The sequence below is a fragment of the Pyxicephalus adspersus genome, chromosome 4 (genome assembly GCF_032062135.1).
Source record: "Pyxicephalus adspersus chromosome 4, UCB_Pads_2.0, whole genome shotgun sequence".
NCBI lineage: Eukaryota > Metazoa > Chordata > Amphibia > Anura > Pyxicephalidae > Pyxicephalus > Pyxicephalus adspersus.
The window spans coordinates 82,542,932-82,569,228 of NC_092861.1; the positions used below are offsets into that span (position 1 = coordinate 82,542,932).

Sequence of the window (26,297 nt, forward strand, 5' to 3'; positions counted from 1 at the left end):
TGTGTGTGTGTGAAGTTGTTTTGACATCTTGAAATATGACTGTGCCACCAGGAAAACAAAATCCATTGATGGTAAAACTTGAATGTTTGGTATATTCAGGTTGTCAGCTAATCTGATTTTTGGACATTTAACATTGCTGAATCTAGAACTGACCAACTGAACCAAACCCAGATCATAACACTACCCCCACAGGCTTGGGGGCTTTTTTTGGCCAATCGGTCTATACTGTAGTGCAATGCAGACATTTTCATGTCTGCATCCACTGTAAAATATTTAGTTTTTTTCAAGTAGCATATATATACAATTTGTCTGTTTTTAATATTTACTGTGTTATAATAAATATATATATATACACATTTATATATATATAATGTGAAGTTTATAGAAGTTGCCTATTTACCTGTTAAGGTAAAAATAATGACCAAAAATTGCATTTTAATCTCATGTGAATGTATAATACTGACGTCTACAAGTTAACTTTATTACTACTTAACAAATAGCCATACAAAACCTGCCAAGGTTTTAAATGCTTTCACATCTCATCTTTGAACCATAAACCAAACCAATGGATGGATTCTTAAAGAAATGACAACCTGCTGGTGTGAAGCAGAAAAAGAAACGATTAATGGCCCTTTCCTCAGCCCTTCATGTTCAGCACTATGTTTAGGATAAATGGAATTTAAAGAATTCAGCGCTTCCATTAATAACTGAATGTAGTGGCAACAGACAATATAGTTAACTGACAGGAGCGGCATACAGGCGCTGAGTGCCAGGTCAATCCCATAAAAAGATGTATAACGACCTAACCAGCTCACTCCAGCCAACCGGGCAGCTTTATGCTCTGCAGGCAACATTGTGCAATGTTCAAGATTTAAAATTAAAGATAATATTCATGATTCAGCACCTAAATAAACGATAGCAGCCAAAACAGTGTCCTCTTGCACTAAGATAAGCAAAAAATAATGACCTACTTGCTAATTTTATTTTAAAATTTGAGGAGTGTCCTAATAAACACATCAAGTAAATTGAATTAATGCAAAGTTGATGTACATAATGTACATTTTTTTTTTTTTGCTTTAGCATAAAATTTTATAAAATGCCAAGTGTTGTAATGTAAGGCATTATATGTAACATTTTCTTTTTTCAGGCTGATCTAGTACAGTGAGATATACAGTGAAATGAAATAGTTACCAACTTAACAAGACATTATATACTACACATTCATTTGTGATGTACGTGTAACATACTTTTTGGGAATATTTCTGTGATAATTTTAACATTATAATATAAAAGTATTAACTGATCTGTTACTGCTGAGAGAGCAGTGAGGGCCACAACAAATGCATATTTAAAGGATATCAGCTTGGAATCACTGTAACATATCAAGCCATGATCCAATGTGTAAGGCCATTGTCAGAAATATTAGATCGACACAACAAAGGAATTAACAGAAAAATTGTAATGCTTAATATTAAGGCTTTGGTAGACTAATGCTGGTTATGCAGTTTGATCCAAACCAAAAAAAGTAACAAAGATATTAGACACAAAAAATTGTTGTAATAAAACTATGCTCTAACAGAGTAAATTAACAATCTACAAGTGGAATAAAATTTATATGTAATTCTTTAAACATCATTAGCAAACAAAAAACATGAAAATTCACTTCAATTGTCTAAATCAAATGTATAAAAAATCATTATTTAAAAAAAATTGCTTTATACATGTTTTGGTAGTTGAAGTGAACCCTTCTTCATTCAGCTCTATTAATACATCAGACTCAATAGGATCTATTTATAAAACAAGGAATTAGATGACACCTCATACATTCCCTCGTGGGAATCTTTCAAGCCCATGTGTTTCATAAGCAGTAATTGACAAGGGATTTTTGAGCGAATGTCAGATTCCCTGTTTTATAAATAGAGCCCAATGTGTGCCTTAGAAAGTCTAATAAATGCACTTTTAAATATTTTTGATCCATCAGGAATAAGGTGAGCTCCTAATTTTCTTTGGAGAGTTGACAACAAAACCATAGCTGTAATTTTCATAGCTGGAGAGGAGAAGAAACATCAGAAAAGATTGTGGGAAGAGAGGATAAAGTGCTGCAAATGTGGACAGAGAAGATGATCAAGATGAGAATAGGCATGGGTACATCATAAAGAAGAGGAATTGAGGCAGGGATGACAACATTGATTTTATGATTGATTGATTTTATTTTAGCAGAGACCGAGTTGTCAGTCCACTAGAGAAAGTTAGGTGTTGAAATACATTTCTGGCAGATCAATGGGTATTTTTTCTGTACACAACCATATTTAAAAATGTACATGTGCAAGACAGCAGCTCTTTTTACCATGGGAATCCTTAAAATAACTTTAAAGTCTTCAGTGAACCCTTTCTTTATCCACAGCAAACATTAGAAAGTATGCCTCTTATATTGCTGGCCATTGGGAAGAATGTCACTCCTCTTACAGATAGCTAAAAAGGTGTTAAACTAATCTGAGAGGTACAAACAGCTCATAGCCATTATATTAATCAATATATTTATTATTATGTGTATCAAATATATTTATCTATTTAGTAATACTTCCATAAAACAAAACATTTACATGAAAAACAGGCCTTGGTGGAGCTCAGGAAAAACTGAACTCCAATGAGTATTAGTATCTTCTTTATCTTTAGATAACTTGCATGGTAGTTGTAAAAACTTGAACTAGGATGAGTATAATGAATAGTTTCTACTTACACATCATCAGGGCAGTTATCAGGAGAGTCCATTCTTCGTCCAGAGCGTACATAATGTAAAACCTCCATGTTTGAATAACCTTGATAAGGTTGCTGACCTAATGTAAAGAGCTCCCATAAAAGAACACCAAAAGACCTATAACAGACACAGATTTCTTTACATCAGTTGGGAGATTCTTATTCTTAAATCATAGTACATTAAATGTATGCTCAAATTTTATTATTATTGTATTATTAATAATGCACACAGGTAAAAAAAAAAATTAAGACATGGCTATATATCACATTTTCATTAAAACACAGACTTCCATGGGTGAGGTATGGCAGAAGGGAAAAGTTGGATTAAAAAGAGATCTAATATTCTTTATGCAGAGTGCACAAAGCTAGGATGAAATGGATATGTGAATACTGGAAAAATAGAGTGCTGCATTTTCTTAGAGTTCCACTTCTTCTATTGTGTGCAATACAGCAAATGTACTTTTGTGCTCCTTTTTATCTGTTAGTTATGTGAACAATAAATGTATATTGCATAGAGAGTAATAGAATAGCAATGTGATGGAGAAAGGATTGAGCAGAACACATGAAATACAAGACATATACATGCATGTAGCCTAAAGCTGACCACAGACAAGCAGATGCCGTACTCAAAGTGCCAGGTGATGAGTCAGGTGATCGGCTTCTTTTGCAGTCTTTTTCTTAATTGACACACATACTGTTAAATGCTAATTCTATAAAATGAGAAAGAATTTCTGGAATGTTGTATAACCTACAGTATATGCACAACAATGATGGATCCCCAGGCTCAGACACGTATAATGTATAACCTATATGTGGCTTGATCCTTGCCTGATACTTTAAAGTAATGCTTCTATTTTTACATCTTGCATTTATCAGATCCTGCTATGTTGCCTGGACCACTTTTGTTTAACATGGCTGCAACTTGCCTTTTTATAGTGAGAGGTTTGGTTTATCCAAAAACCTCTTTATTTGCTCTTCCATGAAAAAAGACCTAAGTTCATAGGTCAGGAAAATGCATTGGTTGCGGATGGTTACTACTGTGAACTGTGAACATGTGCAATTTGCCACAGACCCAAAGAAGCAGCAAACATGATTCTCATTCCTAGTGCAAAGTTTCCCTTCTTAATCGAGCTTTACAGAACAGCTGTTTACTGTGTGTCTTCTAATTACAATTCACAGAGCAATGTTTACACAGAACTCCAATTAAACGCACAATTATTAAACATATATGATAGCTGTCTTACCTGTCAAAGGATTTTTATTTCTGTTCACACAGAACTGAGATTTACACAGAGTTCTTAGAACTCACAGAAATGTTAGAACATTTGTGTAGAATACAACATGTACCCATACTGTCACACTCACCTCTTCCTCACTCATGTGGGCAGTTCTGATGCTGGGCGTGCCTCCAAAGCTTTATCAATTCTGTCTAATCCGCTGACCAATCAGAAAATAGCCTCTTGACCAGCCCTGGGTATTTAGCTAGCTCACACACTGCACTCGGTGTTTGTGCAACATGTCTCCATTGTGCCGAGCCCCTAGTTCTGTTGAGCTAGTTCCTGTTCACCTGGTTCTTAACTCATTGTTTCTTTTGTCCAGCTCCTGCGTTAACCCCTTCTTGTCTTGTCTGTTCCCAGCCAACTTCCCTGTGCTGTTCCAGTGTTGTCCAGTGTTCCTGTCTGTCTGTGGATATCCCTGAGTCACCTGTGCCTCCTGTTGCTTCCAGTGTCTTCTGTGTTCCCTGTGCCCGCAGTGGCCCCTGTGTCACTAGTGTCTGGCTCCTGGATCCCTGGCAATTGACCCCTGGCGTGTGACCTGACCTCTTTTGCTTGCTGCCTGCCTCAACCCCAGCTTTCCTCACCTATCCTTTTGCTTTGTGATTTGGTACCTTGATTTGCCCACCTTGGTGTGCCCAAGGACTGCAACCTGGCAGTAACCAGCAGCGCAACATCTTCTCCATCAGAGGCTCTGGAGAAGATCTGGTTACTGCTTAGACCCTGTGCCTTGGCCCTTCTCAGGGCTCACACCACCTCCGTGCAAGCTGTAGTGCCACCCTAGTGGTCATGACTCTCTGTGCATGACACATACCATATAATACACAATATCTTCCCCTTTAAAGAAACCAAAGTTCCAAATTTGAAATCAGGCAGGCCTGTATTGTAGAGAGGGACAGGGAAGACAGATACCCCTTCTGCAATAAAACATACTTACCTGCCTGCCTAACCACTGTCTTCTTCTATCAACCTGGTGCATCCTGGCTTCCCCTGCGGCTGCTGGGACTAAATACGAAACCCGAGAGATAAGAAGAAAGAAGATAGCGGCACCTGTGATGGAACAGGGACAAGTGATTGTATTTAAAAAACTGTGATCAGGCAGGTAAGATTATTTCATTGCAGAGAGGACCTCACCTGTCCCTTTTACAATAAAGGACCTGCCTGATCACATTTATTTTAAAAAAGGGTTTAGTTCTGCTTTCCGCTGGGTACTCTAGCAATTCACTTATACAGTCACATTGTATTAGCAATGTATTATATTAAAGTCTGTAATGACTATATCCAGACGATCAATATTGTGTTCTGTTCTGTGTTCTGTTCTGAGGTGCAATCTGAGTGTACAGCTTTGTAATAGATATGCAATGCCCTATTTATTACTGACAAGACACAACTAAAATCACTTCTATTATATTTCTGTACTTGTCCTAGATATACATCAAGGTAAAATCCAAAGCTTTTCAAACCAGACTTTTTGACAGTTGATAACTTTTTTTCTTGGAATGTCAAAGTTAAAAATGTAGTTATATATAAAAGTTAGCTTTTTTTCACTTCACATATCACTGTAGATGATATCATTATCAATGTTGAGATGGCAGAACTCACCATACATCAGAGCGATTGGTGAAGATCCCATCAATTAGACTTTCTAGGGCCATCCATCGGACTGGCAGAAATCCTTCTCCCTTTTTTCTGTAATAATCACTTTTATAAACATCTCTAGCAAGTCCAAAATCCCCAATCTTTACTGTTCTTGTTGGGTTGTTGTATTCTTTCACAGAAACCAAGCAATTGCGGGCAGCCAAGTCTCTAACAAACAATCAAAATCTATTATGAGCACAATGGATCCAAAATAAACATCAGACAAGGATAAATTAATGCATTCGGTTAGTAATGTACATTATTCTGTAGGTAATAATGAACGGTAGGTAAAATAAAAGCTATTTTGGCATTAGGATTTTTAATGTAAAATGTTACAAGAAATTTTTGTTCTAGGACAATGACACACCAATCCAATTCATTATTTATCCAGATATGTGCTAAATAACAAAATTCCCAATCTTTGCGGGCAGTAGGATCAAAAAGAACAATAGACATGTGTAATATGATTCAAAGCATCTGCTACCAAATAGCAAATTACATTAACAAAATTCATTCCAGGTTTGCTGGATCACCCAGCCTCACTGGTGAAAGTGTATTCTCACCAGCCTTGGGGGGGTTTAATAAATCAGGCCCAGTGTCTTAAAATAAATGTTTTATTTTTTTTTTTTTATATTAAGCCATTCTAAGCCATTTTATTCTAAGCCATGTTTCTTTTGACTTTTGAATGTTCAATTTAAATAGTTGTTGGCAGAACATGGGCAAGGAAAAAAATTTGACATGCGTTGTCAAGTTATTTCTGTCTATACTGTTGCTGCCTCTCTTTCCTCTGCCACTTCCATTGCCAACAAATCACAAGGAAGAGAGGAGAATGGCTGGGTTATTGGCCAAATAATTTTGCTTGGCCACATATACCAAATTATACCTCCCCTAGCTAGTAAACTGTGATTAGTGGCCTGAGGGAGTGGAGCCTGTGATCTAGGAGACAGAGCAGAGGGATAAAAGATCATTTGCCTGGGTTTGAAGGTTGCAGAGAAAACTCTGTGTTTAGTGTATAGTATGTTTATTAGTGAATGCGTATATTCCAACTATAGCATAATCATTAAAGGATAGGTGTTACTATTACTTGGTTTATTGATATAAAAAAAATAAAAAAATCCAAAAAACTTAAAAAAGGTCAAACAAATCATAGTTAAAAATAGTACCTGTGTACAAAATGTAATCTCTCCAAATATGCACAGCCTCTGGAAATGTCAAGTGATATGTCAAGAAGATCCATGGATGAAAGTAGTGGGTCTTCATACTAAAATAATTGAAAGAAGAACATTTAAACCTACCATCTTTTAATTTTAAAGTCTAGCGCTCATACCCTAGTCTTATGATAGCATCATACCATGATTTATGACTTGGAACTCATTGCATAGTAGCATGTGCTGAAGCAAAGGTTTCCTGTTTCCAACTTGTCATCACTAAGACTCATGCATCTTAATGGCAACTGAACTAATGTACTTTTAGTGTAGTTCTATGGAAGCCAAAATGATCAGGTATCATGTTTACAAGACTGGAATGTAACTAATATAAATAATGCACTCCTAATCCATTAAAAATGGAAAACAAAAAATAATTAAACCTTTAAACTACTTAGAATGTAGATCTCTACATTATACCCAAAATCTCTCAAAACTTTATTATGTTTACATAACTTCAAAAGCTATCATATTTCAAAATCTGAAGCTTTTAGTAAAAGTATTACTTATAGCCCCTGTATTTGCATTTCCTGTTACAGGATGACAGCACAATGTGCCTGTCCACTGATTGTGCTCCTGTGTTGTTATATACGCTACTGGTGGAGAACAAGGCAGGTGTGCACATACATAATTCACTGTATAAAATGCACATGCTTAATTCACTATTATAACTAAATAACTATCAGAAAGCCAGTCCCAAATTAACTTGTGTAGCTAACACTAGATTGAGTGAATGTAGACTGGATTTTGCTAAAAGTGGCTGGAATTAGCAACACTGATATGCAAAAAAAAAAATTGGCTTTTTATGGCAATGAGTATGTCTTTGTATCTTGATAGGAAAGGGCAAAGGGAAATGGACATTGGTAAATGGGACAGGAAGAATAAACTTACAAGAGTATTTGGTCGAGCTCCTCTCAAGTAAGATAGTAGATCTCCACCATCCATTAATTCCAGTATAATGTACTGAGGATCATTTAATAGGCAAACTCCAAGTAACTTCAGTATGTTTGGGTGATCGAACTGACTGAACACAATGTTAGAAGACTGTTATGGTATTATCATAATGCTTTACATTCTTTTTTAATTAAATATTATTTGATACTGCTGCATAGGAGCTGGGAGACATGACACCAGGAGACATAAATCTATTATAAATAAAACCAGGCATTTATAAAAGATAAAATTGTAAAGGATTATCAACAAACTTGATTGCAAAGATTGTACTGTAGCTATTTAGTTACTGTAATACCTAGTACCTATCCCCAAAGGTACTATAAAGTGTAGAGGTGCAGCCAATCTAAAATGTAAAGTAATGAATACAAATCTCCAATTTGTTGGAAAGTGACTCCTTAGTTGCTCTGTAATATTCTCCCTTAATCAAAGTAATCAGTCCAAGTGTCAACAAAGCATTTCTATTTTCACTGAAATATTACTTTAAAAATATGCTGAATTTAAATGTATGTTGCCACTTGTCAAATCCTGATTGTAATTTTACTCTCTTGGGTATTTTGCTTATATATAAACCTCTTTACTGTGCCATCCCAAAATTTAAAGTACATATAAAGAGCAGCTCTGATTTTTGAGTTTACCTCATCATGTGTGCTTCCTTTAAGAATTCCACCTTCTCATTGTCAGTTGCATCGCTCTTTAGCGTCTATTCAATGCAACAGAAATTGAAAATACAGTAAGCAATGTGCTTTAGGCATTTCAGTTTACACATTTTAAAAGTTTTATATTTTGGTTAATTTAGTCAAATGATATTTTGGACTCCTTATACCTTCATCATGACCCATGTAAAAAAATACTATTTAAAAAAACGTGTACTATATATAAAGCCTGAAAACAAGTAATGTATATCAACTATTTTCTTAAAAAATCGAAAAGATCAAAGACAGGCACCAAGTCAGACATCACAGCCAGGTCATCAAGGTGTACTGGAGCAGCAAAGTTTATAGGCAACAGCTTGTTCCCCCTTGTAGTGTAACCCTAGGAACACATAAATAACCTTCCCTTATAGTGAATGTTAATGAAGATAGTTATAAATGTATTGGCGGTATTTTTAGTGTTGGATGGTATCTTTAAAAAAAATTTGAAATTTTGACAACTTAATAAAACAAAAACAAGAGAATCTAAACAATATATTTCTATATTGCTCTGGATTCCCATAGTGTCTACAGTATATTTTATAACCAAGGCAATTATTTGCATTTGTCCTGGCAAAAGTTTTTTTTATGATCGCCAAAAATAATAATAATGGACTAATAAAATTTTTTAGTAATTGCTTTTTCCTTTTAATTTCTGGCTTTGTTCTAATATATGTTGCCACAATGGAATGACCACATAGATGTACATTGTAAAATTGCCACCATACATTGTGGCAAAGAAGCCCATTCATATGAAAGGTCTGTCCAATGTACGGCTGTGCACCAAAGTAGTAGTGCTTTACTGTGTGTTGAGGTGCATTGTAACATCCACTGGTAAGGTGCTTTGGGGTGCAATACACAATGGATGGCACTGCATCGCACCAACAAGTTTTTCAAAGCACACTAAGAATGGAACCTGAAAGAAAAGCCACACAGTGTAAAACTAATGGTGTTTCCAAACAAAAACTATTACCGTAGACAAATCTGCTATATCAAACAGTTGACGATTTTCTACACAAAGATCAACTGGGATTTTTTTGTATTACAAATAAAGTCTCTACAAATAAAGTCTCAAAGATGCTGCATGGTCAGGGTGAAATACCTTAACTGCTACATTGCTGGTACCAGTTCCAGGCCCCAGAATTTCCAATGCCGTTCCTTCATACACTTCCCCAAAGGCTCCACTTCCCAAAAATTGGCAAAGGGTTAAATTATCTCGTGGAAAGCTAGGCAGATTTTCCATTTCACTTTTCGTTGGCAAAGTACTGAAACAACAGTGTCAAAAATACTTGTGATCCAGCTGTGTTTGTTATATTAGTAAGAAATAATGACATAAATTTAAAAACTGTTTTTAGGAATAAACAATAAATTTTGTTCTTTGACAGTATCCTTTATGTTGTTCAACAGAAAAACCTAGAAAGGGCAGAAGGAAAAAGCAATAATAATTTCAATATATGGGATAATATTTACATCTGGTCTATCAATAAGGAATAGAGTCACAAGATTTTGTGTATTATTGCTCTTTTGAAGATTTGCTTTCTTTATCATTCAGTATGGAGGTAGTAAAACAGAAGGGGGTAAAATGGATAGCTTTTATAACAGACGCTCACATATGCTCACAGATATACATGCTCTGCTATGCATCATCCCCTTTTACATACATGATAAAAACGAGAAATGGCTTAAAGTTGCCTATGCTGATAAATTGGATCAACTTACCAAATTTTCTGTGTTTATATTCAATTGAAATTTACATCCAAACCTGTATCAAATGTATCAGCATTTCAAACTGAATATACCATAAGTATCCTCCTTACCTGACAGCATAACATGCATTCGCCAAGCCAACAGCATAACGTAACCCTCGGAGATCAGAAAGTTCTTTGTCCTCATGTAAAATAATGTTTTCTTTTTTGTCAGTTGATTTCTGTTTTATTTTCCAGTAAGCCACTAAAAAAAAAAAAAATATGTTCATAAAAGCTTCCATACCTTAATATTAAACAATATAAACATGGTTAGTACATACCAAAGGCAGCTACCAGAAGCAGAACCAGAAGTATGCCTAAAACACAACCAACAACAATCGCAACCTTGTCGGAAGAACCAATCTCTGCAGAAGAAAAAAAAATGAAAATAATCAAAGAAAATATTCCTCCACTGTGGTGTGGTACAAGCAGAAAAACACATATTCTATACAGTATGTGCTTCATATACTGTATGTTTCACAAAAGCCATAGCCAAAAGCCAACAAATTTTAGAGCAGTTAGGCTATTCGCAAAACAATATACATATAATTATTTGCTTAAATAAATTAACCATTTTTTTGACTGTCTATACCCTTGCATATCCTTAGAGTGCTTTATATAATTTTTTAGTTACTATTAGTTTATGTGGAACACCAAGGAACCAGTTATCAGTTACCAGTTAACTATATATTAATATATATATATATTGATTTAGATACTATATATCACTCTGGTAATCCTAAAGGTACACTATATGATGATGGCCATTTACAATCTTTTCATGGCAGCCCGTATAACATTGGCCAAGTCCTGGAAATCTAATGTCATCAACCTGGATCCTCTTTTTCCTAATGGATTGGATGGTGAACAATAGGTCAACACACACTATTAAAAACACCCTGGATACGTTTGACTGTATTTAGGAGGACTGCATTTAGGAGATCCATGGAGGACTTTTAGGTCCACATAACTGGGTAACTTCTCACCAACAACAGTGTATGACGTGAGTCTTTTACATTTTACCCTCCCCTTGGTCCCCTTGTTCCCTATAGTCCTATCCTAATACTGATGGTATGAGACACACAAGGTTTCAACACTAATCACACAGCGGAAATTAGCTCAGATTGAACTTTAGATGTTAACTCATAGATAGGAATGGTTTGTCATGTTGCTATTATGTTCCTGTCAATGTCCATTTAATTGTCATTGTTGTTTATGGATCTTTGCTCCATGTCAAGTTGTCCATCCATAATCAGAACCCAAAGCACTTCTATTTAAACAACAGGCAAGGTCACTTTGGGACCCTGGTCACGTGCCCAAATCTCAAGTGCCCAAATTATAAGTGCAATGGGAATTAACCCAGGGAATTCCATCATCATCATCATCATCATCATCCTTCTCTACTAACATCACTGCTGAATGAATTCACCATCTTCATCTGCCTGCAATTTGCAATCCCTATTTAATGTACAGCGCTGCGTAATATGTTGGCGCTATATAAATCCTGTTTATTAATAATAATAATAATAATAATAACTATTGACTGTTTATTTTTCTTATTGTTAAGAAGAGAGCAGGATATTGTTAAATGTTTTTTAAAAATTTTAATAAAAATTTTGAAATTCAGAATCTTTTAATGGAAATTAAATTATGGAATGGTTATGGTCATTTAGACAACTAAAGGGAACAGCAGTTCCTGGTAGCTCCTGACAGTTCTCTCCTTACCAGCTGCTGGGCCTTCGCAACCATTGCTCTGGTTCGTAATGAACCACTGTTTAGAAATTTTACAGCAGATAGTACTGAACCTCCTAGTACTGTGTACTTTCATTCCCTATGGTAGGTTTCTCACCCATGGGTACAGTTCACAAGGGTGAAGAAATAGTAATTTCACCACAACCTTACCACCTAACCAAACTAGCCATTAGGGCAATAAGAAGGATGTAAATTATCACAACAACCGCAATAAACTGAAACATAACCCCAGAAAGGCTATCAAACACTATATTGTTTGGTTTTAGATCAATCTTGCCAAATATGCCATTCATGGGACACAATATTATATCCTTTATTTTCTTCAAAATCATTGAAGAGCTAAGTACGTCAGCTGAATTATTATAACAGCAGGGCCATATGCATGAATTTGCGATATCAAATTGTATCGGTCTAACAATGTCTGTTTATGCCAAATGGCAACATCAAGCACATACATGTGAAGTATACTGACAATATATTGCTGTACTAAGTATATGTAGACTGGTACAGGGATGTAAAGTGCTGCGTAATATGTTGACGCTATAAATACTGGATATAGTGTAGTGTAGTTTTCTGGTATCTATAAGCCAGGGCTATTCAATCTTGTCATGTTTGTCAGTGTCAAATATTTTAACACCACAATTGCGTGTGACATGGTAAAATTTCTAAACAAAACTGTCATTTATTTAAATTTATAGTAAATACTTCTGTAAACCCAAGCAAAGTAAACAATGTTAAGCAGAAGAGCTGATAAAAAATCATCATATCATTCACAGGTTATAGAAAAAAGCCTTTAACAGTCCACGTTGCCTTTTAGTATTAGTAAGAGCATACCTTTATACAACAAAATACTTTCACTAGTGTCGCTGTAATTTCCAAGCCCTATTAGGTTTGCTGCTGCTGCTCTGAACCGATAAGTTCCATCCAATGTCTTAGATTTCCATATGCAAATGTTACTGCAGGAGCCATTGTATGCCAATATCCATGATTCTATCACTTTTGCACCATTCACCACTTCACTGTAAAAACATAAAATTAGTAACCTTAAACTTGATGTTCAAGCTGAACTGGAACTACCATAACTACCCTCACCTAAGCCTTAAAGTCTATCTTAAATCCTGAAAAGTAACCCAGAAAATTAAAGTGTAACTATACTCAAAACTTTTTTTTAGTTTTAAATAGAGTAGGGAAGGATTAGAACCCCCAGCCCTGGTAGCCCTGTATCTTTTATTTTATGTCCTGGTATCTTAGGGATATTAGTTAAAGGGAAATTCTTCTATTTCTCCTATTTATTGATTGGGAATCAATTACTGCCATTGAAACTTATGGACCTGGAAGATTTCCATGAGAGAATGTTTTAGGGAATGTCTGATGTTTATAAATAGAACCCTTACCAGAATCACCTGAAACTAATTGAAGAGTTTGTCTGTGACAGGTTTCCTTTATGTAGATATTAGGGTCTGTTTGACTTCTAATGTTTCCCCAGAACTTCTCTTAGAACTGATTGATAATTGTCATGTGCTTGACCTGTTTTTTTCCCCCAGAGTCACTTTCAAAAATAAAGATCCCAGGTCCCAGGCTCCCTAGAGGAGTAGTAGAGCCTAGGAACCCTGGGGGAAGGGGGAGTCAATTGGGTCAAATTCAGCATTTTCAGGGTAAGATAAGACTTCTACAGATTTTCACCTTTTCATTATTTTCTCAGTTTCAATAGTCAGAATGTGTTACATGATCATTTAAGTTAGCAATAGGGTGTAATACCCATCATCACAACCCTTCTGAATATATGCTCAGGTAGATATTATTACCTATACTCTAATATATTATAAGTCAGGTTACTTCCATTATCTTCACCCATGTTCCATTGGATGGTGTTTTTATCTCCGGGGACAATTAGTGGAACTCCCGATTTGCTTGGGACCCCAGCTGAAAAATAACAGATAGAATAATGCATAGTTTATTAAGGATTCACATCCAATTATTTTATTCCTAATAGTTTTTCAGTTTGGGTAGATTAGTCTTTTCCCAGTTGAAGTGAATTTAGTTAATGTAATTCCAGTACCACAATGAATCACTGATTCCTACTGTAGATTAATAAACTGGATAAGACTTTTATAATTGTAGTATTATGAAAGTGGCCACCAGAAAAACAAATAGAGAAAAAAAATGGTGATCTTTTTTCTAATTGCCACTTTTGATAAATAGGTCCTTCTGAATGGCCAATCAAAAGCTTGCAATACCCTGCTGTATTTCTGCCTTGCAATAAGTCAGCTTATTCAGCCAACACAGGGTCAGCTTACATCATTTTGCTTGTTAAAGAGCATCCATTTCTTAAATAGATCAACCCCTGTAACTCTTCACCTGTACATTAGTTGACAGTGGAAAAGTGCTCTGCTACTGATTTTTACATACACAGATAACCATGATTCAAATCTGTCAAGATTTAGGCCTGAATTTTACACAAATGTCCTATCCAACCAATGTGTATTCACATATTTTAAATTGATTACCTATATTTGTATTAGGAAAAAAGCAAACAATACAAGTACAGTGATAGTTACAATACAATAGGAAAGAGCCAACCTGTGGTCTTGAAGTTTACTGAATTAGAAGCACTTTGAACTCCAGTTGTATACAGCACCACAGCACGTATGTTGTAATAATTATTGGAAACAAGTCCTGTGAGTGTGCAGGTATAGACAGATCTGTATGTGCAGGATATATCCAAAGGTCTATTCCACGTCCACCCTTTTAACTAATTTAAAGAACACAATGTTACCAATTTTTAAAAAATGCTTCTAAAACAATTATGCATTATCAATATAAGAAACAAAGAATATGAGATTACATCAATGAGTAAAAGGTTTTTCTATAACAATAAGGGGCATATTTATAAAGCAGGTAATGAGACATTTACTAAACATTCACTGTAATTTTCTTATAAAGCCTTGATGTCCATGTCACATTTAGCAACAGCAGTATGTATTAGTTAACAGAATTATAACTCTGTGAATTGTAACTGACATTTACATTAATAAAAGAAGGTACACTATTGTCTTCAGACTGCAGTGACATCTCAAGGTTGACATGTTTTTTGTGAAAAAAGCCTCCAACTAGGGTCAGATTTACATGTTTGCTCCCCTGGGCCAGGTAGATTGTGCCACTGACAAATGATGATGAAAGCTTTTCTACAAGAACGAAAGAGCAAGAAGAGAGAGAGAGTGCAGGGAGTGAAAGTAAGGAGAGAGAGGGAGAACAGATAGAGAGAAAGAGAACAGAGATAGAGAGAGCTAGAGAGAAAGGTAGAGTGCAAAGAGGGTAATGGGGAGAGAAGAGAAAGAGGGAGAGTAAAGAGACAGAAGTCAAAGAGAGAGAGGGGGATAGAAGAGAAAGATGGAGAGTAGAGAGAGGAAAGTCAGAGAGAGAGAGGGGGGGATAGAAGAGAAAAAAAGAAAGAGGGAGAGTAAAGAGAGAGAAGTCAAAGAGAGAGAGAGGGATAGAAGAGAAAGAGGGAGAGTAAAGAGAGGAAAGTCAGAGAGAGAGAGAGGGATAGAAGAGAAAAAGAGAAAGAGGTAGAGTAAAGAGAGAGAAGTCAAAGAGAGAGAGAGGGATAGAAGAGAAAGAGGGAGAGTAAAGAGAGAGAAGTCAAAGAGAGAGAGGGGATAGAAGAGAAAGAGGGAGAGTAAAGAGAGAGAAGTCAAAGAGAGAGAGAGGGATAGAAGAGAAAGAGGGAGAGTAGAGAGAGGAAAGTCAGAGAGAGAGAGAGGGGGATAGAAGAGAAAGAGGGAGAGTAGAGAGAGGAAAGTCAAAGAGAGAGAGAGGGGGATAGAAGAGAAATAGGGTGAGTAAAGAGAGAGAAGTCAAAGAGAGAGAGAGGGATAGAAAAGAAAGAGTAAGGAAGAGAGAGACAGGGAGTAAGAAGAAGAAGAGAAGAGAAGACGGGAGAGGAGTACGGGAGAAAGAGGGAGAAGATGGCAAGGACGGAGAGAGAGCTGAGAGCGGGGAAGAGAGAAAAGAGAGTGAGAGCGATAGAGAAACAGAGAGAAGAAGGAAAGTAGGGAGGGAACAGGGAGAATGGAATTGAGCCCTAGGTGGCCTTGTGAGAAATCCAGCCCTGTCTCCAACCTGCTTCTAATTACCATAGCATAGTGAGATTTTGTAATTACTTATATCATACCTAACATAGTTTTCACTTGGTTGGGAAGCACTCTATTAGGTTTCTAATTGTCAGTGATGATCTGAGCTGTCAGTGACAGCCCAGTTTGCAGGTATCAGAAGAGAGATATCTTCCCATCACTGGACAAGTTATCAGAAAGTGAACGCCACACCATGAGAACTTTTATAGTGACTGGTGTTCACAGTCTATTTTTATTCTTCCTTCTTTCTCAGGGAACAGTGAAGAATCAAGCTTTACCATACAAATATTTTCGAGCATGTTGAAAAGTCTTCCAAAATGATTCCAATCACCTCTGACTGCTGGAGATTTGTTTTTCTCCTCCTAGAACCCTCGTACCAACATAATACCATGGTACTTCATGAGGGACACTTGAGCTCCAGCTATCCATTTTTTAGTATTGTATTCTTTAATGTCCCTAGCAATGTAATGTTGACCTTTTAGATGAGGTCAAAAGTTTGTTTTACCAAACCAAGTGCAGTTATTTATCAAGTGGCATGATCAATTGGTATATTACTAATATTACTCAGAATGTAAAAAAAGTACTGTACTACAGTTACCTTATTTTCTTCAAACCAGAAAACTTGTATGGGCTCTTCTGGAGCGGTCCATTCCATCACTAAGCTGGTATTACCTGGAACTATGTTATTTGGAGGGGCAGGTGACTTAAATGTTCTGGCATAGACAGAAGTACTTTCAGTGTACCAGTTTTCATCTGGGTGAAATGCAAGGACCTGATAAATAAAATAAACATATCATATGAATATAATGCAATTTTCTTTATTCCAGTTATATTAATTTTAAGCAAGCTTGCCTTGAATTGATGATCAGTTCCAGGTTTAAGATTCTTTAAAGTCCACAAAAGATTTTCATCTGGAAATTCCCTTTGTCTTAATGGTACAGAGGGACTGGGAGGTAAATTGTCAACTTTGATCTGGTATCGGATTAATTCAGGAAGACCATTTGGCTTAGATGGTTCTAACCAAGTTATATTTACTTGTGAGTCTGACAAAACTGTCACTTTAACATTTGAAACCGCTTCTGGAACTAAGAAAATATAATTCATTACATGGTAACACAAAAAAAGCAAGCCTCATTTTAAAGAAGACCAGATAATGTATTATAAAGCAGTTTTTTATAAACATTTTGTCTAGTTTTATATACCATATTTTATATCTTAGATAAAATGAGAAATGTAAGCATGCTGCCTAATTTAGAAAATATATATCCCACTTACCTATTAGCCTTGATTAGTTATTAAAATAACTTAGTAGTTAAGAATTAGTTAGTTAAAAGGTTTGTGGGAATGAAAGCATTTTTTGACGTTTTTCCCTTTCACTATTGATGCAATTAACTTTCTCCAAAAGTTGTAGGCAATATTATGAAAGTAATTCACACATTTTAATGAAAATAGTAACATACTGTCCTTACTTTTCATAGGTAGACAAATAATAGATTTCTTTTTAATTTAGATTACCCATACTTATTAGCTTAAAAGTATGGTTCTTAGACTATTTTATGGCCTATGGTTCTCTGAGGAACGGTTAGTGACATGACAGAGTAATCAAATGGATATAAAAAAAAAAAAATGACAATAAAAATAATAATACCATGGACTTAGCAAGAGCATGTATCCACACATAAAATGTCAACACATAAAATTCGCCTTAGTAACAATGCTAGCAGATTTAGACTTAGAATACATAAGCAACAAAAAAAATAATTTCTGCATTTAATAAATGTTTTAGTTTTTACTCTGCATTTCAGCACAAATCAGATATTAGAAAGGGTCCTTTCTGTAAAGGATCTGCACAGCAAACTGGTATTAGGAGCGACGATTCAAAGAAGTTTAACGGACTATAGTCTGCATTGCTTATTGAGAAATAGGAAGATGTTTACTGTTTAGTTTTCTGAGACTGGACTATGCATTGTGTGTTACTGTACAAAACAGCTTTTAATGTTTAGTTCCCCAAGTTAGAATCCAGCCATGATATTGGGGAATACAGGGTTCTTTGTATTGTGTTCCTTGGGTTATTCTCTCTATTGATTCTTGACTATTTAAAGTAATTTAAAAACTTTAGACATGACAATTTGTCACCAAGATATAAATGTTAGCAATAATTCATCACGTTTATGTGTGTTGTTGTCTGGAATAATGCAACAATGCAATATAAAACGTACCTAAATTTTGTAGCATCGAACTGACTTCATGCAAAAGCAAAGCAAAGCAAATTTATTTTTTAATTGTTTTACCCAGCATTAGAACTGCTTAATAACCTGCTTAATAACCACTTTAGAATGAACTATAAATGAAAACAAATGACCACTTTGTTTTATATAGAGCCACCCTACTCTTCTAATGTACACTACTGATTCTAAAACAGTAGAGTGCTGTCTGCAAGTTACAATAAACACAATATAAAACAATTGAGAGTATACTTACTGCCATAATCAGTTTTTCCTGTGATAACAGCATTTCTTGGCTGTTCAAAAAGCAAAAAGGAGTAATAATTTGTCACGCTGACTTCTATTTCATATTCTGAGAAAGGTTGTAACCCAAGGATAACTGCAATCTGATTCTGAAATTCCTGTAAACACAGATAAAATGTTGTTGGCACGGGAATAAATGTTGTTTCATACAGCGTGTTTACTATTTCTGTGTCCTTTCCATCTGTATATGAATGTGAAAGTGCCTGTATCATAATTCTTTTCTAATTTCAATTTTTGTGCGTGAAAAAAATACTCGATAATTATAGGTGACAAAGGGAGGTATTTAGAATGTTGATAAACATGTTAATAATATTTAAATAATGATCACATTTGATCATGTTACAATGAATGATAATACTGGTGGTTGTCATGGAAAAGATCTATACTATTTGTAAATTTTATTCCCTGAAAATCCATTATTCCATCCAAAAATAACTGATCTCTAGGCTTAGATACAAAAGAGTTCTATAAGATAAGTTTTCAAGCACTACCTTTTTAATTCTTATAGATAAAAATATATAAATTTCAATTTACAATGTATATATATATATATATATATTTATATTTATACCGTAATAATAATAATCATTATATAATGATGACTGTAGTAATACTGCAATCTAATGTATATATCTATGCTCAAAAACAAGCAGCATCAATCTTTCTATATGCATCACACTAACTATATTTGGGTATATACATTCATATTATACTGCATTATTTCTTATGACAACAATATTACTATTATTATTATTATAATCATCATCATATTATTAGAGGTAATTATTACCAGATAAAATTACTGTTTTTGAACAAGTTTGGGCTATACATTCTGGTCTACTAGGTTTAAGGTGGTTATGCACTCTTTTTATAGCAGCCACCATGTTTATAAGCTTGTAGATATAAAAAAATACACAAATGCATTTATTAAAATTATTAAATGCATTTTTATTTGAAATTTGTGTAAATCCCTGTCCTGATTTTGTATCTGCCTCTTCTACTGCACAGCTAGGAGTGGGTTGCAGTATTTGGGACCACTTCGCATTTAAGTTTCATATAGATAGGAGAACAGAGCTAAGTAAGTGATCATTTTAGGATGGGATGGAAAAGAATGTAAAATCTTTTCTTAAATAAGTATTTCAGTGATTTACTTAGTTGTTCTCTCATAGTTCAGCTTTTCAAATTTATAAAAATAAAAGAAACTGAAATAACCTCTTACCTGTGTACTGATAATATTTGTGGAATTGGAAGGCTCCTTATATTCACCATCACTAAGTTTTCTAGAAGTTACTGTGTATGTTGGAGTGCTGCTCTTTATTGTCGGACATTTTAATGTATTATTAACAGAAGGCAGTTGTAAAGTAATGCTGGTATTGGTAGAGCTCATTATAACTGGTGAGGAGGTAAGTGACTCTAGTAGCAGACATCTTTTGTCTGTGAAAGTAAAAAACATTTCAAATAAAAGTATATAAAGGAGGCAATGTGTTAGAGATAACTAGAGTGATACTGATAATGGTACCTTTTTGAAAAGGGATGTACAGATTTTACCATATATTTTGTTATTCATATTTAATGCTCAGGATATCAAACCAGTTCCAAAATAAAACATTGGTGATCAATGATCAATGATTTCTTTACAGTCTGAAAAAACATGTACTCAAATATAAGCAATACACAGAATGCATTTTTTTATCATGTATTAGGTTATTTTACCTGGAAAATGTTGCAGAGATGTACTGTATGCTAAAACCTGAACATGCTGTTCAGAGATAATTTGTAACAAAGTTATTATGTGATCTTTTTTATTTGCTCCATATATGCTGTTTTTTTCATATTCTTTAACACTCCAGTATATAAAATAGTCATCCACTGTCAGGCTAGTAATTGCTGAACCTGCTATAAAAAATATAATAATTGTAAATGAACATTAAAAAACAACCATACATCTGGTCCACATAAAGACAGTAAAAATAGCTTTGCATATTGTCACACAGGAATGGTTAGGAAGAGAATAATCCACCATCACTCAATTTGGAAAGGGTCCCAGATTGACTGTGTATTAGGAAATGTGGCCTTTTCCAGCTCTAGCTCTAAAGGAGCTCTAAAGGAAACCAGCTAATGGGAGTAATTCCCAGCATTTCCTGTGGGTCTTATTGAAATCTTTTCATTGTCAGGAATCTTGTATCTAAAAGCAGTGTTTCTAAACCAGGGTTTCTCCAGAGGTTGTTAGAGCTTCCTTGAGTACTTCCTACGCCCATTGATCTTTTTTTCTATTCCTGAAATCCTGAAAGGTAGTTTAAGGGTTCCTCCATGTAAAAAATACAAGAAAGGCTGGTGTACAGTAAGGTTTAGGGGTTGGAGTCACACTTCTGTAATGACAACCCGGCCAGCACTGAATAACAAAAAAATTAAAATCACCCAAAATGTTGAATTTTTGACATATTTATTGTTACTACCATAGAAGAAGGATTTTCAGGTTACATTTGACTGCATTTTACATGACACCCTTTGTTAAGAATGGCACCCTAACACACAAGTGCCTTTCTGTTTCATTCCGCTTCTGTCTGCTCCTTTCTACCGCCTGCACATTTCTATTGGTCAATTAAACTGCTGATCACAGTCATTGTTCAACAGAAATGTGTGGGGGTCAGGAAAAAAGTATGCTTCAACATTTCCAAGTGGGCAGGCATGATGTCTCTCATTGAAACCTCAGACAGCAGTGCAAAAAACCACCTTGAGCCATTTACTTGTGTGTGTAAGACGCCATCTTCTGGCTGTATATGAAAATACACTTTATATATACCCTAGATATACTTTATCTAGGGTAACTTAAAAAAATGATTAAAAAAATATTAAAGGGTCTATTTATAAAGCAGAGGATATGATATTCACTAAAACATTCCCTGGTGGAGAATATTTGTTTAATGTCAGTAATTAATTCAAAATTGAACCACCAGGGATTGTTTCAGTGAATATCAGATTCACTGCTTCATAAATAAGCTTGTAAATGTAAACCTAAAGGAAATAAGCTAGTTTAGTGTAATCAAAGTCAATCTGCTACATTAAAACAATAATTTAGTTTACTATTATTCCAACCATCATATATATTGGTAATATTGCGGCAGCAGTACAGCACTTTGTCATATTTCAAGGTCAGCTCAATATAGAACACAATGTCAATATACACTTAAAACGACACAAACTGTGAACTTTTAAAGTTAGTATTTTATGTTGTGAAGATGAAATTACAAAAACATATTTATAAGAAGAATTGTAAAGGCCATTACGTGAGTAATATATTGTATAGAAAGCATAGAAATTCAATTGAAAAAAACAGTTATATGAGCATGTTTTTAGGTCAAGAGGAACTAAATGACTGGGTTTTAACTTAACATAGACACTTGGTAGCTTTTATAATTGACCTGGTACTTTACAAATGAAATAAAGTAATAATACAAATGAAATAAAAAAAATAAATATAGGCTTGCCAGAGGATATGGCAGTAGGTAGTGAATGCAGAAAAATGTTTTTAGATGTAGTAGAAGAATGATGGAGGGTATGATGGTGGCCAGTAAATGCAGCCAGGAAATACAGATAGGTGTGTACAGGGTATAACAAATGTCAGGATGTGGTAGAGAAGATTGCAGAATGACAGTATACGGTTAGTACAGAAAAGTGTGGAGAATATGTTAGAAGCATGTCAAGAAATTGTGCAAATGACAGCATGTGAGTGCAGGACAGTGACTGATATCTACAGGAGTATGGTGGAGAATATGACAGTGGGCTATACGCATGTATGAGAAGAGCAGAAGATTTACACAAATGCACTGTACAAATTTTGTTATTGCGGAAATAAACCTGATGGTGGATGGTGAGCTTCTGCCATAATCAGCAAGTTTGCACAGCACATGTATGGCACATACTTACCTCGTGCTTACCCTAGTCTAGGACCAGTCATCGCTGCAGAGATGGAAGCTGGCATCTTCAGGAGACCATAGCGACTGAACATAAGGGAAGTTGGCACTCTAGAACCATGGTTGGGGGAACATGGCATCTAGGTAAGCCCAAGGTACATTGGCAAGCCTGGTGTGTCAAAGTCCCAGAACTGGGGTTAAATAAAGTTTATCTGCAGTCTTACATTGAGTTCTGACAATTTGCTGCAAAATTGTTTAATTTGATTTGCACTGCACACAGCATGCTTCTAAGGATGTCATGTTCAGCACCCTGCTGGCTCTTCCCACCAGCCATGGTCTGCCATGCATTTCATAAAGAAGCACACAGACCTAATGGCATCTCTGGAACCTAAATAAGGTCTTAAAGGTTTCTTTTTAAATTATAAAGATGTTGTTGAGGGGTAAAGAAGGACCCAGCAGTGCAAAATATGTGCAAATTTAACCCCAGCTTTAAAAATTGCAATTTACAGTCCCCCAACAGATTCAGACAATTTGTAATAGCCTTCATAGCAAAGTCTTCCCTCTGCTGGTGGTCGCACAGTGTTACCCTTGCTTTCTGTGGGGTAGCAGTGGTCCAACACATTCCATGCTTAGTCAGAGCTCTCCAATCATTTGGGTGCATGGGCTTTGCTAATTGCAAAATTATAAGTCTGACTCAAAAGGCAGCAAGTTGAACCTCTGCAGAGGGACCACAGCTTCCCCACAGAGGGCAAAAGTTACACTCTGCAGCTGATAGGAGTGCAACAGTTTTTCTACTTTAGCTGTTTTGCAGTAAAAATTAAGTTATTTAATTAAAAATAAGACCTTGTGTTTTAATGTATTTAGCTAAATTGAAGTTCAGTTTGGCATTAAAGTTTTTAACAAAGAAGTTTGGCAGATTGATTTTCCATAAATTATCCCTAGCATACAGAATGTGTGACAAAAATGCTAGCTCCACAAGGGTAGGGTTTGATGTCAATGGTTCATTAAAGTCTGTAAATTACTTCAGTACTATGGGATAAATAAATATTAATAAATATTTACCAGATATTAGAGGTATCCTAATCACATTCCAGCAATGACATCCATCCATGTCAGAGGCCCAGATATTCGTCTCATTCCACAAGAATAATATAAGCGAGCCGCTGGTATTTGTTGTATCCAAAGTCATCAGTGTTATCAGTTCCCAACTCTTCAAATGGCAGTCACAGCCAACTCCTTTGGCAACATCCTTCTGATTATATTGTCCCAACACATGTATTATTGTATCATTCATAATATCATAATATGATATGCCAGTACCCATTTCCCAGTGTTCTAGCCAATACAAACGGCTGAAAAAAAATCAATATAGAGTGAACATGAAGTATTTTGTATCCGGTTGTAAAACTTACTGTGGAATAATTTGTTTTCATAATGATGGCAAAGAAAATTAAAAGTAAAATATAGGTGCCATTAAAATTAACCAACAATCTCAGAGAGTTTTTGTCTAATATTGTTGCTAAAATTAGCCTTAGTTTGGTTCAAGGTCCCTTGTACACTGACAATGTCCATCGTACACTAACAGTAAACTGGCTAAATATACAGCACTAAGGCTGTTATTAGGATGAATACCAAAGCAGTTTTATTAACTTGAGTTCCTCAGGGGTGGTCCTTTGGCAAAAGGCACTCAAGAAATTAGCTCATGCCAAGTCTGTAAATTTCTTTAAAAATATTATAATTATAAAAAAAACAACGCCTTTCTCTGGATCAGCTGTAGGTTTAAGTCTTTGAGGAACACAGTTTTTTTGTGATTTGGTTATTATTAGTATACAGTATTTATATAGCACTAACATATTACGCAATGCTTTACAAAGTCCATAGTCATGACACATGGGTAAATTCTATAGGCATCCCTTCACTGTGCTACTTAGAAAAAACTAATAAATCAAATCAATTGAAGAAATAGGGTAATAACAAATACAGATACCTAAGCAGAGGATAAACAGCAATGGCATCTATTGTTAGGTTTGAGAAATTCTGGGATGTACCAATAGGTTTGAGACTTTTTTCTTTAAGCTCCAGGTCAATAAAGAAAACTTCAGTACCATTTTGTTTAGAATGTACAACTATATATATGTGTCTTGCGATCCAGTCTGCAGTCATGCTTTGAGCGCCTGACAAACGTTCATCCTCTAATACCTAAAAATGAAACAAGGCTTTTTTTTTTAGTATAGCACATTTTTAGATGTGGAAAGCTGATTTATTATTGGCTGCTATAGGTTGCTACATGCAATTTCCTAATATATAACCAAACACATTTTCTGTATTTATTTCATATCACTTGAAAGTCTATACCTAATTCCAATGGGTATAACATTGTTCAACAATTGACAGAGCTCAGTTTATTTTTATGTATTGTTCAGACTGTGTCCTTCCAATAATATTGGGTTCCCATTCTGTTTTCTCTTTATCTAGATAGTACTTAACACGTTGGTGGTGCTGGGAAGTTAACATGAAGATTCACTTCAATGAACATTTTCTTTCTTTGAAAACACCAGTTCAGTGTCATACAGAAAGACTTTGAGATACAAAATAATGTACATTGTTTTCCATTGTATCTTCTTGGATATTTTATTGTTACATTAAACAACATACAGTTACATTGCTACTCTAATCTATGAAACCAACAAAAAAACAGAAAAGTCCTTAAAGAAAGCACTGCTGTAATTTAAACAGTGCCTTATCTAACATAAAAAGAGCCTTGGAAAATAATACCTCTGAAGCATTGGCAAGTTAAGGTGCCCATATGTAGCCATGTCAGTAATAAAGTGGAACTAAACTCAAAGTACCAAAAGTCATGCAAATGCATTTTTTTTTTGCCAAAACCTTTTCCCTGCTCCTGGTGACTTTTTGTGATTTGTTTACAATGTAGGCACAAGTGCCATCCAGTGTAGAGGTCAGCTTTATTCATGACACCTCCAAATGCCAAAGATCATGGAACACCTCATAATGTGCAGGAGTTACATGATCAATGGCTGCCCAGTGGACAAATAGAGTGAAGATGCCGCAGTAACAGGACCTTAGATCTGTCATCAGTGCAGGGCGCTAAAAAAATAATAAAAAAAAAGGTGTGTGCCATAGTATGTTGTGCACCAAAAATCGGTTCCAGGCAAAAATTGTTTGCTGAGAAGATGTTGGTTATTTTTTCCTTTTTATCCTGTTCTTCACATTTTTTTTTTCTGAATCATTGTGGTATCCTTTTAGATTCTGATAGAAATGTACATGCTAGGTGGACTCTTCCTGGACTTTCCACCAAGCACAGCTACACAAAGAAAAGCATAGAACAAAGCCTTTTTGTTTTGCAGTTGTATTCGCAGCGGAGACTGATGTATAGGACACCCAAAAAATATTCACAGAAACCCTGCCTACCCCTTCTTCCAGTCTTTCTTGCTGAATGAAGATTTAGGATCACTATGATGAAATCATGAAATCATATAAGTAGAAGTTAGACATATCTTTCTAAATACAACAGGTCAGACACAATGTTTTTGGGGTCAAGAACTGGGCAATATTTAATGCCCAGAGTTCAGCTTTAATGATGTATTACCCTGTTTCCCTGATGATAACGCACTGTCTTTTATTTTTTGAAATGCCAAAATATGCCCTAGGTCCTATTTTCAGGGGGATGTCTTATTTTTCCATGAAGAA

At 35.2% G+C, this 26,297-nt stretch overlaps 1 protein-coding gene across 2 annotated transcripts in view; it reads right to left on the reverse strand.

Annotated features, from left to right (window-relative positions):
- The window catches only part of ROS1 (ROS proto-oncogene 1, receptor tyrosine kinase), a 75,016-nt gene that overhangs the window by 12,573 nt on the left and 36,146 nt on the right, over positions 1-26,297 (reverse strand). Inside the window, exons 22-39 of one of the 2 annotated variants that reach the window (XM_072408803.1) lie at positions 24,577-24,788; positions 23,652-23,941; positions 20,389-20,568; positions 19,895-20,109; positions 18,629-18,773; positions 17,000-17,232; positions 16,746-16,919; positions 14,595-14,766; positions 13,820-13,937; positions 12,849-13,033; positions 10,544-10,627; positions 10,335-10,467; positions 9,620-9,782; positions 8,464-8,528; positions 7,766-7,898; positions 6,833-6,930; positions 5,634-5,837; positions 2,741-2,875 (exon numbers count right to left, since the gene is read on the reverse strand). In XM_072408803.1, coding sequence (XP_072264904.1) covers positions 2,741-2,875; positions 5,634-5,837; positions 6,833-6,930; positions 7,766-7,898; positions 8,464-8,528; positions 9,620-9,782; positions 10,335-10,467; positions 10,544-10,627; positions 12,849-13,033; positions 13,820-13,937; positions 14,595-14,766; positions 16,746-16,919; positions 17,000-17,232; positions 18,629-18,773; positions 19,895-20,109; positions 20,389-20,568; positions 23,652-23,941; positions 24,577-24,788 — 2,939 coding nt within the window. Of the gene's footprint in view, positions 1-2,740; positions 2,876-5,633; positions 5,838-6,832; positions 6,931-7,765; positions 7,899-8,463; positions 8,529-9,619; positions 9,783-10,334; positions 10,468-10,543; positions 10,628-12,848; positions 13,034-13,819; positions 13,938-14,594; positions 14,767-16,745; positions 16,920-16,999; positions 17,233-18,628; positions 18,774-19,894; positions 20,110-20,388; positions 20,572-23,651; positions 23,942-24,576; positions 24,789-26,297 lie in introns of both variants that reach the window. The other variant, XM_072408802.1, reaches the window with a different exon arrangement.